At 41.9% G+C, this 12,788-nt stretch overlaps 1 protein-coding gene across 1 annotated transcript; it reads left to right on the top strand.

Annotated features, from left to right (window-relative positions):
* Positions 1-2,551: 2,551 nt before the first annotated feature.
* Positions 2,552-10,248, top strand: rgra (retinal G protein coupled receptor a). The gene is made up of 7 exons (XM_069658806.1): positions 2,552-2,864; positions 3,183-3,339; positions 4,243-4,364; positions 4,917-5,070; positions 5,185-5,302; positions 7,536-7,649; positions 8,900-10,248. The coding sequence occupies exons 1-7, from the start codon at positions 2,786-2,788 to the stop codon at positions 9,041-9,043; spliced, it is 888 nt and encodes a 295-aa protein (XP_069514907.1). The 5' UTR covers positions 2,552-2,785; the 3' UTR covers positions 9,044-10,248.
* Positions 10,249-12,788: the final 2,540 nt, after the last annotated feature.

Genomic DNA, 12,788 nt, shown 5'->3' with positions numbered 1-12,788 from the left:
GAAAGAAGATAAAGAGACTTTGATTTAAACAAAACAGACATTTTTTAAATGAGAAATAAGAGATAAAGATCACTTTGCTGGAAGGGCTTGAACCACTGATGATGACAGAGAACTGCTACAGGGAAGTAAATCATTTTACCAAACAACTTGATTCATCATAATTTTTTTTTTTAAATCGAGTAGTAAAAGTTTTGTGTCAAAAAGCAACCAGACTACACAGGCTACAGAATCTTTTTGTTTCCCCCTTTTGGCACATTGCATTTCATCTCTTAATTTACCTGACTCATCCACGTTGCACAAATGAGTATTTCCTCAAACAAAACATTACCAGGGGGAAAATCCTCCAATTGAGCTTTTGTTTTGAAGTGTATGTAAATACTACAGGAGTCACTTGGCACAGGTCCATCGCACTGGAAGCTCAGTGTTACACTTGGCTGGCACTACAAAGGAAGCTGACGCTGGTCGGGAGTGGTGACGAAACACCGGGCTGGGTTGACTCTTTGTTTGACTTGGCAGCAAGAACCAATTAACTTTAGGTCTGACCCACATTTAAGCACAGAGAGCGGCCAAGGTTTTAATACACAGGAAGGACTGTTAAAGAGATGAATTACTCCTAAAGGTCACTAACAGCAGATCAGTAGAGATAGAAAGTCACTGCGTTAGAAGTCTTGAATATACAGCAGACTCTCCTTTCTACATGTGTTCTGATTGCCACTATTAAAGTGTCCCTTCTTCCTCGTGGCCTTTACTCCTTCGACTCCTCCACCTCTGTGTGTTAAAATCCTCTGGAGTCACAGGTTTTCAGTCTGTACGGTTTAAGTCAGCGCAGGTCTTTTATGAGGTTAACATGTTGAGCAATCGTGCTTCCTCGTGTTTTTACAACTTAAACATTCCACTTTTCACTCAAGTACTTAATCTCATTTACTGAGGGTCATACAGCCGTCCTGTTACATTGTATGAGGACTGGACTTAATTTAAGGTGCAGTGTCATTCTTAGTGTGCAGAAAGGATCATGAGAACACATATTTACTGAAGTATTATTATAAGAAAGCTGATTTGGGAGCGATATTGTTATTGGGGTTAGATGAAGTAAGATCACGTTAGAGCCTCAGTGCACAACCGCATTCAACAGAAAAGACTCCAAAAAACATACAAATATGACTTATTAGTGTCCACATTTCTTCACACTTTGGAGGTTACTTTGCATCATTCAATCTGGAGGGTAAAATGTTTTCAGTTTTTTTAGTGTGACTTATTTCTAAGTGAGAGAAAGAAAGTGTCACCTTTAAATCTAAATGTATTTTTTGGGGTAAAGGAAGTGCACAGGATTTTTTCTGCATTATCATAAGACAAAGATGTAATTTTCCTCCTTGTTCACACAAAAGTCGATGGTTTTCATATCAATTTAAAAAAACAAGTTGTGAAATAAAACAGAATTAGCCTCTTCTTTAGAAGGATGAGACGTTTCCTACATTAAACATTTAATAACATGAGGATCCCGACCTTTGCCACTTCCATATGATTTATGCTTTACATATTTTTACCTATGTTTCCCAAGCGTTCTGATCTTATAATCCTCAGTCACACACAACAGGCCTGTGTCCCCTCTAACCCCTCGGCATGAAAAGCCTCAATTGATGTCGCAACTGCATGAAACATGACAAATCCATTGTGTGCTTAGCATGATGGCTGGATTTCATGTCATTAACACACATGGCGGTCAGCTCAAGCAGAATGGGAACACAGGCTTTTATTGTACGGCACATGTTTGCCCTCGTCTCAAAGGCAGGTCCAGACTGTTCTGAGCTTTTATTAACTTTTTGTTGTGTCAGCCGCTCCAAAAAAAGCTATTTGATTTTGTCCTTTTTTGGCAGATGACACAGTGGGTTTAATCTCCAGAGGTCAGTGTGTCTGTCAGAAGTTTGATTTCTTGCACGAATGACAACAAAACAAATATGAATGATAAATAAAGCTGCACTCATGAATACTAAAATAGATTATGTGTAGTGTAACAATAATCACTTTGTGTCATCATCAGTGAAAGGGCAGGGTGACTAAAATACATTTCATTTGGTGCATTTGACTTTAAGATAAACTGAAGTAAAAGACTAAAGATATAAGTCAGGACATCTGGAAATAATAAAAGGTCTGTTCTCGCCTTTTGCCTGCAGATAGCAGCACAAACCCCATGTCTTCACACTTATTCACAAGTGTGTATTTTTAGCTGTAGCCTGTGGATGCGGCATCAATCTAACACTCATCCACAGCCTGTAGCAACAAACACATGTATGTCTAAGAATAAAGTGTGTTTTGTTGTTAATTAAGGGATGTTGTGTTTGGAGGCTTTTATTTTCTTAAGAGATGGGAGTGTGGTTCTGGCAGGAAGCTGCAGACACCTGTTGTGTCTCCTTAAAGCCACGCGGAGCTGTGAGCTGCATCAAACGTGTCGTCTCGTCGTTTGACATCAGCAGCGGCTGCATCCTCACCGCGTCGCGGACGCACAAAGGCTTGTTGTGTAACTAATTGAGGGCTTTACTGTTGCGGTGGGCAAATACGCATTAAGGGCTGCGGTTTGTGTGGTTCAGTTCATTAAGGCATTCCTGCACGGATTGGGGCGACAGAGAGAGGGGGGCTTTACATAATGAACTGCATGCTTTTCACGTGAAATGCCCCTTTAAAAGCGGGCTCCCTTCACTCACACCCAGGCACATCGTAAACGAGCAGACGCGAGGAGTGAAAAGTCTGTGACAGCTGCACTTTGGGTTTTTGTCAGATCGGCTTCAGGATGGTGTCGTCGTACCCGTTACCGGATGGCTTCTCCGACTTTGATGTGTTCTCCCTGGGATCGTGTCTGCTGGTAGAGGGTGAGTGCTTTTTGCTGGAATTTATCCAAATCCTGCGAGGGCTGCGCCCGCGGCAACATCCACCTCTGACAGGACCTGACTCCACCCGGTCATTGACATCCGGCTATAATGTAACGTGAGAAATGAGTGCAGCTTTCTATTTGAACTCGCTAATTAACCTCCTCTGTGAGACTGTAAACAAACACTGCCGTGTTTACTTTCTATGAAATGTCACGGAGCTACATTTGGCGCAATAAGCATCGCTTTGCACACAATTTATTACCATGTAAACACCGCCTCCATTCATGATCTAAACTGCTTATTTCTCCTCCATTGAAGGTCTGCTGGGCTTCTTTTTAAACATGGTGACAATCGTCGCCTTCCTCAAAGTGAGAGAGCTGAGGACCCCCAGCAATTTCCTCGTCTTCAGCTTAGCGTTAGCTGACTGTGGCATCTCCATGAACGCCACCATCGCCGCTTTCTCCAGCTTCCTGAGGTGAGTGAGGTAACCAGCACCTGCTTTCATAAGGCCGGTGGTTTAATGGAATGTAATGAGCAGATATTGCTGGTAATGTGTGCTTTCGAGGGAAATAATCGACCCTGGAGCTGCAGCCTAGAAGCAGCAGAGGAGCAATCAGGGCTGCGGTCAATAGGCTACTCGTGTTGTGACGTTCGCGAACGATCCGATTCTTTTGAACGGCTCTTTGGGGCGAACGACAGGAACCGAGTCGTAGGTGAGAGCCGTTCTTTTCACAGTTGCCCCGCCCTAGATCCACTCCTTTTTATGCCGAATTAGCACACGCAGCTTTTTAAAATTGCAAATCCCTTATAATACCAGGTCACGTGTGGTGGAATCATATCGCCACAACATAGAGCAGATGGTGAGCAACCCTCCCGCCAAGTTTGTTGTTTTTTGTTGACATCTCTGCAATCATACAGAGTTGTATCATAATTTATTGGCGAATCAATGACGTTGGTTAATTGTTTCTACATTCCTTTTAAATTTAAATTTTAAACATGCACGTGTTGACACGAGAGAATAGAGTGCAGGCACGTTCGTGAGACCGACCACTCTCTCACCTCGGTTCCTTTCCAGGAGGAACAGAGCCATAAGATCCGACTCTCTTTAAAGAGCCGGAATTCCCAACACTAGGCAATACACCGATCAGCCTGTGTTGTAATATGCAGAGGATTTCAGACAGTAATCAGGAGATGAGGGATGCTGCTCCAGGGATTATATAGACTCTTTAAATATAGATTCATGGGCAGAAATAAGAGCATTGATTGATTACTGTATCCATCAGTTTTAGTGGGATTAGACATGAATATATTTAGCATATCCTGTGAGCCATTTTTACATCTTATTAATGAATAATATATGAATACCCTGTGTGCCCAGATACTGGCCTTATGGCTCCGAAGGATGCCAGACTCACGGTTTCCAGGGCTTCGTCACAGCCCTCGCCAGCATCCACTTCATCGCCGCCATCGCATGGGACAGATACCACCAGTACTGCACCAGTAAGTTAACAAAACTACAACCGAATAGTTTCTATTTTTCCTCCTCTAAGGCTCCCTGACGTACACACACAAACACACGCACACACACACAGAGCATTCACACAAACAAGGAGCAGGTTTTTGTTCCTGGTCTCCAGCTGATCTTTAGACCTCCTGCTGTTCTGAAGAGGCCAGCTGGTCAACAAGTGGCCTGTTGTTTTTGAAGCACAGACTGTTCTGATCGGCATGATGGAATAATAGCAGAGCTGTTGTTATAAGCAGATAAGCAAACCGTGTTAAAGCTGCAACCTGGGAGGCTTTTCTTTTCATGGTATAAAATCAGCTTCTGTTTTTATCCGTCATTAAAATCAAGATCTTATGTGCAAGAGGAACTGACTCAACACCTCACATCATCTCCTGTGGTTATAAGACAGCTAGTTACTCTGGTGTCAGCACATTGACAGCAGTGCGACCTTTGCCAGAGTGAGAAAAAACATGTTGCAAAGCGCGCCTTCACATTGTCGGAGGCGTGAGGAATAGTAATGCTGAATGTTCTGACCTTGTTCCTCACAGGGACAAAGCTGCAGTGGAGCAGCGCCATCACTCTGTCTGTGTTCGTCTGGCTCTTCACCGCCTTCTGGTCCGCCATGCCCCTCATCGGCTGGGGAGAGTACGACTACGAGCCCCTCAGGACCTGCTGCACCCTGGACTACAGCAAGGGAGACAGGTGCTGATTACACACATGTACCCACCACAATGCATTCAAGTTAATTAAAGATGGATTTGCGTTTTCTGTAAAACACTGGGGGAAATTTATACTTAGACTTTGTTCTCTCCACAGAAACTATGTGTCCTACCTGATCCCCATGTCCATCTTCAACATGGCCATCCAGGTGTTTGTTGTCATGTCCTCCTACCAGTCCATCGCACAGAAATTCAAGAAGACTGGAAACCCCAGGGTGAGAAAAAAAACTCTACTTATTACAGATATTTTATCTAATATTAAAGTCCCTCAACAGCCGAAGTGCTGCTGTTTAGTTGCTTTCTATTCTTGTTCTATTTCTAGGTTCATTATTTTGCACCAAAACACCAAAACAAATTTGTTGTCGTTTGTTGTTGTTTGTTTGTGTAACCTCAACTCAACTTTACTGATTTATACACACGTTATATTTAGGGCTGCGCGGTGACGTAGTGGTTAGCGCCGTCGCCGCACAGCTCCTAGTTCAAATCTCGGTTCAGACGTAGAGGGCCTTCCTGTGTTGAGTTTGCATGTTCTCCCCGTGCATGCGTGTGTTCCCTCCGGGTACTCCGGCTTTCTCCCACGGTCCAAACACATGCTCGTTAGGCTAATTGGTGACTCTAAAATTGCCCGTAGGTTTGAATGTGAGCATGAAAGGTTGTCTCTATGTGACTGGTGACCAGTCCAGGGTGTAACCCCCGCCTTTCCCCCAGTGACAGCTGGGATAGGATCCAGCCCCCCCTGCGACCCTGAATAGGATAAGTGGCATAGATGATGGATGGATGTTATATTTAGAACCATTGATACAAACATGCAGCCCCAAGGGCTTTACATAGGAACAAACAGACAGAAAATAAGGAGCACAAATTGACACAATAGATAGAATGTTGAAAGAGGAGAAAATTAAAACAGTAAAAACAATAAAATAGATAAAAAATTACTCTAAATTAAATTCCTGACTAAAGAAAAAGGTCTTTAATTTCCTTTTAAAAATGAGCAATGAACCCGATTGTGATTCTTTTACTTATAACAGCATCAGAAATGTAAAAAGATACAGATATACATGCTGAGATTTCAAATTGGAATAGCAACACAGAGTCAAAGAGGGTCCATTTAGCTTCAGAGGCTCTAATCTACTATTTAATCTGGTGCATGATCCAGAGGAATTTAGAAATGTCTTTGAAATCAAAGAGACTGACAGCTGTAACAGAATAGTTGCACCTAATGCACAAACCCTAAACAATATAAAATCCACATAAAGATTCTTTCAAGTCATCCGGGGCAAAGAATCAGAGGAATTCCCCCGAGCCGACTCCCATTTCATCTCTTCCTAGAGTAACTTCACATGGTGCATTTCAGGGAAACAAAGCCGACTCTGAATGGGGCCGCATGCAGCCTGTGACACATATAGGTCACTGCCACAGGGGGAAGACCAGCCTCATCGGCTGACAGTAGCGGCTCTTTCAAAACAAACTGTATCCTCGAAAGGAGTTCAATAGTCAGGCTCCTCAGGGCCGAAACAGGTTGCCTCACTCTACGTTGCATAAGCCCATTACTCACAGTCATCGGAGTTGGCCGGAGACACTTTCATTACAAGCACAAAGGCTGCGGAGGAGAGACCCCGAGCTCTCCGCCGGAAAGACGCAATTATGTAATGTCTGCCCAATAAGTCAGGCACATAACGTGTGTGCTAAAAACACCGGCAGGGATTTAATTGTGTAGACAAGTGGTGAGACATTCGGTCACATGTTGCTTCATGAATATCCTCGATTACCTCCGTAGCTGGCTTGCAGGATTCACTCTAAGAAAGGCAAACAGTGCACTTAACAGGTTCTGTGAAGCCAAGATATGTTCAAACCTACAAAACTTTATTTAAAATTTTAGAGGAGATCCTAAAGTTTCCAAAGATACCAAATACATAAGGCTGCTTATCTGGGGAATGCGTGTAAAATGATACAGCTTAATGGAAAGTGCAGCAGTTAAAACAGGCATTCAGGGTTTGAATGTTCCGCGTCGTCTCAGCATGACAGATAGTAAATCAAAGAAAGCTGATACAGACAATCTGTAAATCAAATTGCAATAGAATGTGGTATGCACGTCCAGAAGTAGTAAAACTGCTCTCTCTGTATGCCCAGTCTGAGTAATGCGCCCTCGCTAACTACAACCTTTACTCTGTGTAGCTGTTTCTGTTTGCTAGCATGAATGGTCTGAACACAGATGCTGTTTTCCTCCCGGTCATTATCCCAGGCGTGTGACTCGCCCCCCCAAGTGAAAAAAAAAACCTCATGACACAAAGCATTTTTCCTTCTCTCCTCATGGTTGAACAGTAACTAATCATTCTTGTTCTGATCCTCTCTCCCTCTCTCTCCACTTTTCATTCCTTTCCGTGTTTATCCCTCCTGCTTTGCCCCCCCCCCCACCCTCTCTCTGTCTATCCGTCCGCCCTTCTGCAGTTTAACCCCAACACTCCTCTGAAGACTATGCTGCTCTGCTGGGGCCCCTATGGCTTCCTGGCTTTCTACGCCGCCGTGGAGAACGCCAACCTGGTCTCCCCCAAGCTCAGGATGGTAAGAGAAGACGTAACATGCATGCACACAAAAACCCTCCTCTATAATCCAAGCACATTCATGTTTAAAGTTGCAATGCAGCTCTATAAGCTCGTCACGAGCACATGTCGGACATATACACACACAATAAAATCTATTATATGTGAGTAAATTTGAGTTGAATATGAAGATTCCTGAAAGTTTAGCATGCCGCTATCATGTCACAAACACTGCTGACAAAAAAACCCATCAGAATGATTTAAATTTGGATCTAATTGTAAGCTTTAGAAGTGAAGTTAATTCACATATTTGAGTTGAATTATAAAATTATGTTTATGGAGTTTTTATCAAAGTTGTAATCTCAAAGATTTCAGTTTAATTTTCTTTGGCGGCACCTATGGTGATAAACAGTAACAGCGGGAGCACACTTCCCAGATATCCAGACAGTGTTGCATGTGTGACGTCCACGGTTGGCTCCGGTTGTAACTCTTGATTTTCCTCGCTGACGGTCGCTTTCCTTTTCAGACTGTTTGCCTTCATCTGAGCGTCGAATTTGTTTCTTTTTCTTTGGATTTTCACTTATTTTTGAAGTTGTATCTGTAGTCATCCATCTTTTCTTTGTTTGTTCAGCCATAGTAGATTACTGTTTACTCGCAACACTTGCAGAGACCGGAAAAGCAGACGCTTAGCTCCGCCTACCCTCTCTGGCAGACCAACCACTGCTGGCTGAAAACACGTCACTAACTGGGCACTGCTTGGTTTTTCTGCGAAAGATGCCACAGACACCCAGTCTGTAATACTGCAAAGGCTTTCATCAGTGGGCCATAGGCTCAATCACCATTGTGTCACCTCATTCGGTGATAGATAGAGACTTAACAGACATTTATTTAAATGAAAAATTATTACTTTAAGGATTTTCTTCTTTAAAACTATAACAATAATTTGCCAAATCTACCTCTGGGATTTTCCTTCTTTAACAAACGACTAAGTCCTCCTAGCCTCCGATTGGTCAGTGCAGTGACATGTGATAAGTTACATGGAAGTGTGGAGAACAGAAAGTTATCCGTCTGCATCCTGCTGAATCTTCTTGAAACAAGTGATTATTCCAGCACATATCAAACTCTCATGTTAAACAATCACATAAAAAAAACTGCGACACGAACTGCTGCTTAAATTAATCAGCTCCATAACTGTCTTTAATTGCATCTTCATTAGAGTCTATTATGCTCCATGTTGCTCTTTTAACAACCTCGCTGCACCTGTCTGTGCAGATGGCTCCCATCCTGGCTAAGACCTCCCCCACCTTCAACGTCTTCCTGTACGCTTTGGGAAATGAGAACTACAGAGGAGGCATCTGGCAGTTCCTCACCGGGGAAAAGATTGATGTGCCTCAAATTGAGAACAAGTCCAAATAAACTAAGCATGCAATAATCACACACACTCTCTGTCCTGGTGGTTTCTCACAGGTACCTCTATGTTTTTCTTGTCTGTGGGTGTACGTGCTTGTGGTGGGTGTTGAACGGTGGTAGACATCTGTCCTGTGTTTGCTGTGTTTTGTCAGTGCGGTTGTGTTTTGTGAAGGATTCTCTCTTGGGAGGATGTACTTAGAGCAGCAGCACCTAGTGAATGCATTGGATTTGGCTACTTCTTTAACAAACACATTTCTCTGGTTATTGGGTCAATGTGAAAATGACTAATTGATTGCATTAAGTCGGGGACTTTACTCACAAATGCTTGTTGTAAACAGACATCCTCATGGTCCAAATATTCTGCTAGTTTCAAGGATACAAACAGCCCAAGAAGAAAGAAATGGACATTAGCATATAGCAAATATTAGCATGTAGCTAAAGCATCGTATGTATAACTATCCCACAAAAAGCAGTCATCTTATCTTTGTAATAAAGACCTAAAATATATCTACCAAAAACATCAGGTATAACAGATTATTGAGGTCACAGACTTCGGGGCCTGCAGGCAGTCATGAAGGGTCCCCTCCTCGTTAAGTGCCTGTCAAACACATGTTCCAGTGTGTGCGTGCCACTGATGTCTCGTCATGCTCCGTATGGTCGTGCGTGAGCTCTGTATCCCGAGTACAACTGCGCTAATCCTCGAAACAAGAGGACCATTCATCAATACACAGCCCCCACGACAAGTACGAGATTAGTCGGCGGTTGCAGATTAACCCAACATGCTTCTTGCCTCCCTTATTCGCATGTAAACAAAGAGAGGAGTCTGTGTGACGTTTAGAGAGCAGAAATCAGATAGAATGAAAAGCATTTAAATTCTATATCCCGGATTTAGATTAGGCGTTTTAATTCATCAAATTACGGCTGCATCATTACATCATTAAAATGTATTACATAACTCAGAATTAAGCTCATGCATATCATGAAATAATACACTTCATTTGTGTTATATGTGATTTAGTGTTCCTGACAATCCTTAGATTAGAAACCGGGCGTTACGTTGACATCTCTGCTGTGTAACCATAGCGATAGACGAATACACAATAACATAGTGGTTATCATATAATCAGTATTCATACGGTAGGTTTCACAAACCATTAGTAAAGAACAGGTTCTAAAGGTACAAGACACCTGCTCAGACTTGTGGTGTAAAACAAACAGAGTGAATATAAAGATATAAGAGGCAAGAAAGGTTTCTACACTCTGCTGCACACATGTGATTCATGACATCATAATGTAAATCCTCAACAACACAAGCGGGCCTGTTCACACCGTCACTCTTACATGTAGAAGTGTGAGGTAACTGCCCCAATGCCACAATGTAATTATCCCACACAGTACAATGTAGTTACCCATAGATTTTGTACAGTTCCTTTGAAGCCCTGAAAACTTTGATTTTATTTGTGATTTTTGGAGATGTTGATTATATTTTTTGTCAGCCTACTTCCTGTTGATAATTTCAGAGTCAAATGTCTATTTATGGATACATTTTGAGACAATTATTAAAAGATTAAAACTGCCTCTTCTCTGACTTTTTTTTCTTAGTCATCATCAAAAAGCAGCAAATCCATCTGCATGCTAACCATCATCATCAGAGCTAGACAGTCCAATGACATTGATGTATGCAGTGGAGGAAAGTATACTGTACATTCATATCGTCGTCCTGAGACCAAATATCGATATTTTAATTACAAATATACGGCTCTCTAAACAGACTTCCCTGTGATTTTGACTCACCGTGTCACTATTTCATGATTACTCGCGGTGATGCTCATGACAAAACAAGCCCGAAGAAGAAGTTGACAGCAGGATAGAAGAAGAAGAAGAAGACAGCGGGATAATGTCGGACAGCGATGAAAAGAACTTAAGAGATGTGCTGGAGACTTTCAAATCCAAAGTCCTAATTTGTTTTTACAGTTTCACCTCAGTTTGTGTCATATCCTGCAAAACTCACACCAAATTGCAGTGAATAAATTGTATTCTTTAGTTAATCAGATATCGTGATGTATCATTATATGATTGTCTTGCAATATATCAATTGTCAGAGAATCGCTGTATCGTGATATTATCGTTATCGGGGGCCACGTATTGCGTATCGTATCATGAGTAACCTTGCGATTCCCACCCCGAATTCAAAACATATTATACTTCTTTACTAGACTAAAAGGGAACTATTATATTATTTATTCCCCTGCTTTTTTTAACTAATCTAGATAAAAATTACTTCTCAGATTTGAGTAATTCATGATCGATTGAGCTAACCAGAAGCATGTAAAACAGCCCAAAATAACCCCACTTGTGTTCAACGATGCATCCTTGATTATAACACAATAATTATCAACATCTCATTCTGAAATGTGCCATTCTGCATAATAAGTACTTTTTCTTTTAGTCCTATAAGTATAAGTAAAAATTGTGAATGCATGACTTTTACTTGTGAGTGTTTGTAGTATTCCAGTGTTTAGAGCAAGCTATACGATCAACCAGCACGATGCAGATAACGCCCAGAGGTTACAGCATACAGTAGAAGCCCCCAGTTGGTGTTTCTAAGCAGATTAATTGACAGTCTGTCAGCGGAGCGGGTTGTTGCATAATTATGCGGTAATGACACATATGCAGCGCGTAAACCCAGCACTGGTTGTCTTTCTCATTTACTCCAGCTAATTCAGTCTTCTGCAGGAAAACACTGTGGATTAGACTTTCACATGCTGTGATATTCATTTGAAATAAGGATTAAGATTTGCTGCATGCATCAGTCCTGAGCAGATTATTATAATTAGAATAAATTAAAAACTTCCAGCAGAACCTTTGTGACGTCGGCATCGGAGTCCCCAGATAATGATGGACATGTGGAGCCGTCATCTGGTGGTTACGCTGACCCCACTTCCGAAATAACTGCCTGTCGACGTGATCCACTATCAACACGAACGGATGTTTAGGGTTTCAAAGAATATTATGCAATAATCATGAGAAAGATGGACCTAAAATCAAAGTAAAAGCAGTTCTTTACTCCATCTGGGCCTCTTTGAAATAGTTCATACTGTTAATATACAGTGTTGCTGCAATTTCTGCACGGATCAGAAAGGCAAAGCATCTCCGGGCAAATGTAGATAACAAAAGATGCACGTTAGGGTAATCCCCTAACTCTAACACAATACTGTGTTTCTGTGTTTTTCGGAAATGGTCTTAAATAACGGAGGTCATTGTTCACCCATTTGGTGATACTTAAGCAATGTCACATGAGAGGCGCGAGGCCGCGGATGATATTCAGGACAACATCACAAAGTCGAGTGTGATATTGCTTTTATACAAGTTATACAAGCGACAAATAGAAGTAAAAACATGACTTTTTCATCCACTAAATCAACTAGTTCCACGACTTAACTGGCACTGGACTGTTGTTGCCAAGCAACCCAAACATTCTCCTGCGCTCTGTGTCTACAGGTTACCACAGACCAGCTGTTTTTATTATCATGTTCATGTATCTGTTTGTTTTGATTTATCATCAACCAGTCAAATAAGAGTCTGCTGTGTCATTCAGCTTGATCAATGTAGACATACACGGCCAGCTGTAATGTAAATTAACAGCAGTCAGAACACCTGAGGCAGCGTGATACAGAGTCAAAAGTCCCACTGCTGTTATAATCTATATCAGCACTCATGGAATGCCTCTTATCCAATCAGATTACGAGGT

Source organism: Semicossyphus pulcher, unplaced genomic scaffold (assembly GCF_022749685.1).
Source record: "Semicossyphus pulcher isolate SPU_LCO1_2020_fin unplaced genomic scaffold, fSemPul1.0.p SCAF_12, whole genome shotgun sequence".
Lineage (NCBI taxonomy): Eukaryota > Metazoa > Chordata > Actinopteri > Labriformes > Labridae > Semicossyphus > Semicossyphus pulcher.
This window is presented reverse-complemented; position numbering and strand designations above follow the sequence as displayed.

What these genes read in the sequence shown, in the direction of transcription:
- rgra (XM_069658806.1), top strand. Translation starts at nt 2,786, where the DNA reads ATGGTGTCGTCGTACCCGTTACCGGATGGCTTCTCCGACTTTGATGTG. An exon ending in AGAAGACTGGAAACCCCAGG is followed by an intron (nt 5,303 to 7,535) that starts GTGAGAAAAAAA and finishes GCCCTTCTGCAG; the next exon opens with TTTAACCCCAACACTCCTCT. An exon ending in TCTCCCCCAAGCTCAGGATG is followed by an intron (nt 7,650 to 8,899) that starts GTAAGAGAAGAC and finishes CTGTCTGTGCAG; the next exon opens with ATGGCTCCCATCCTGGCTAA.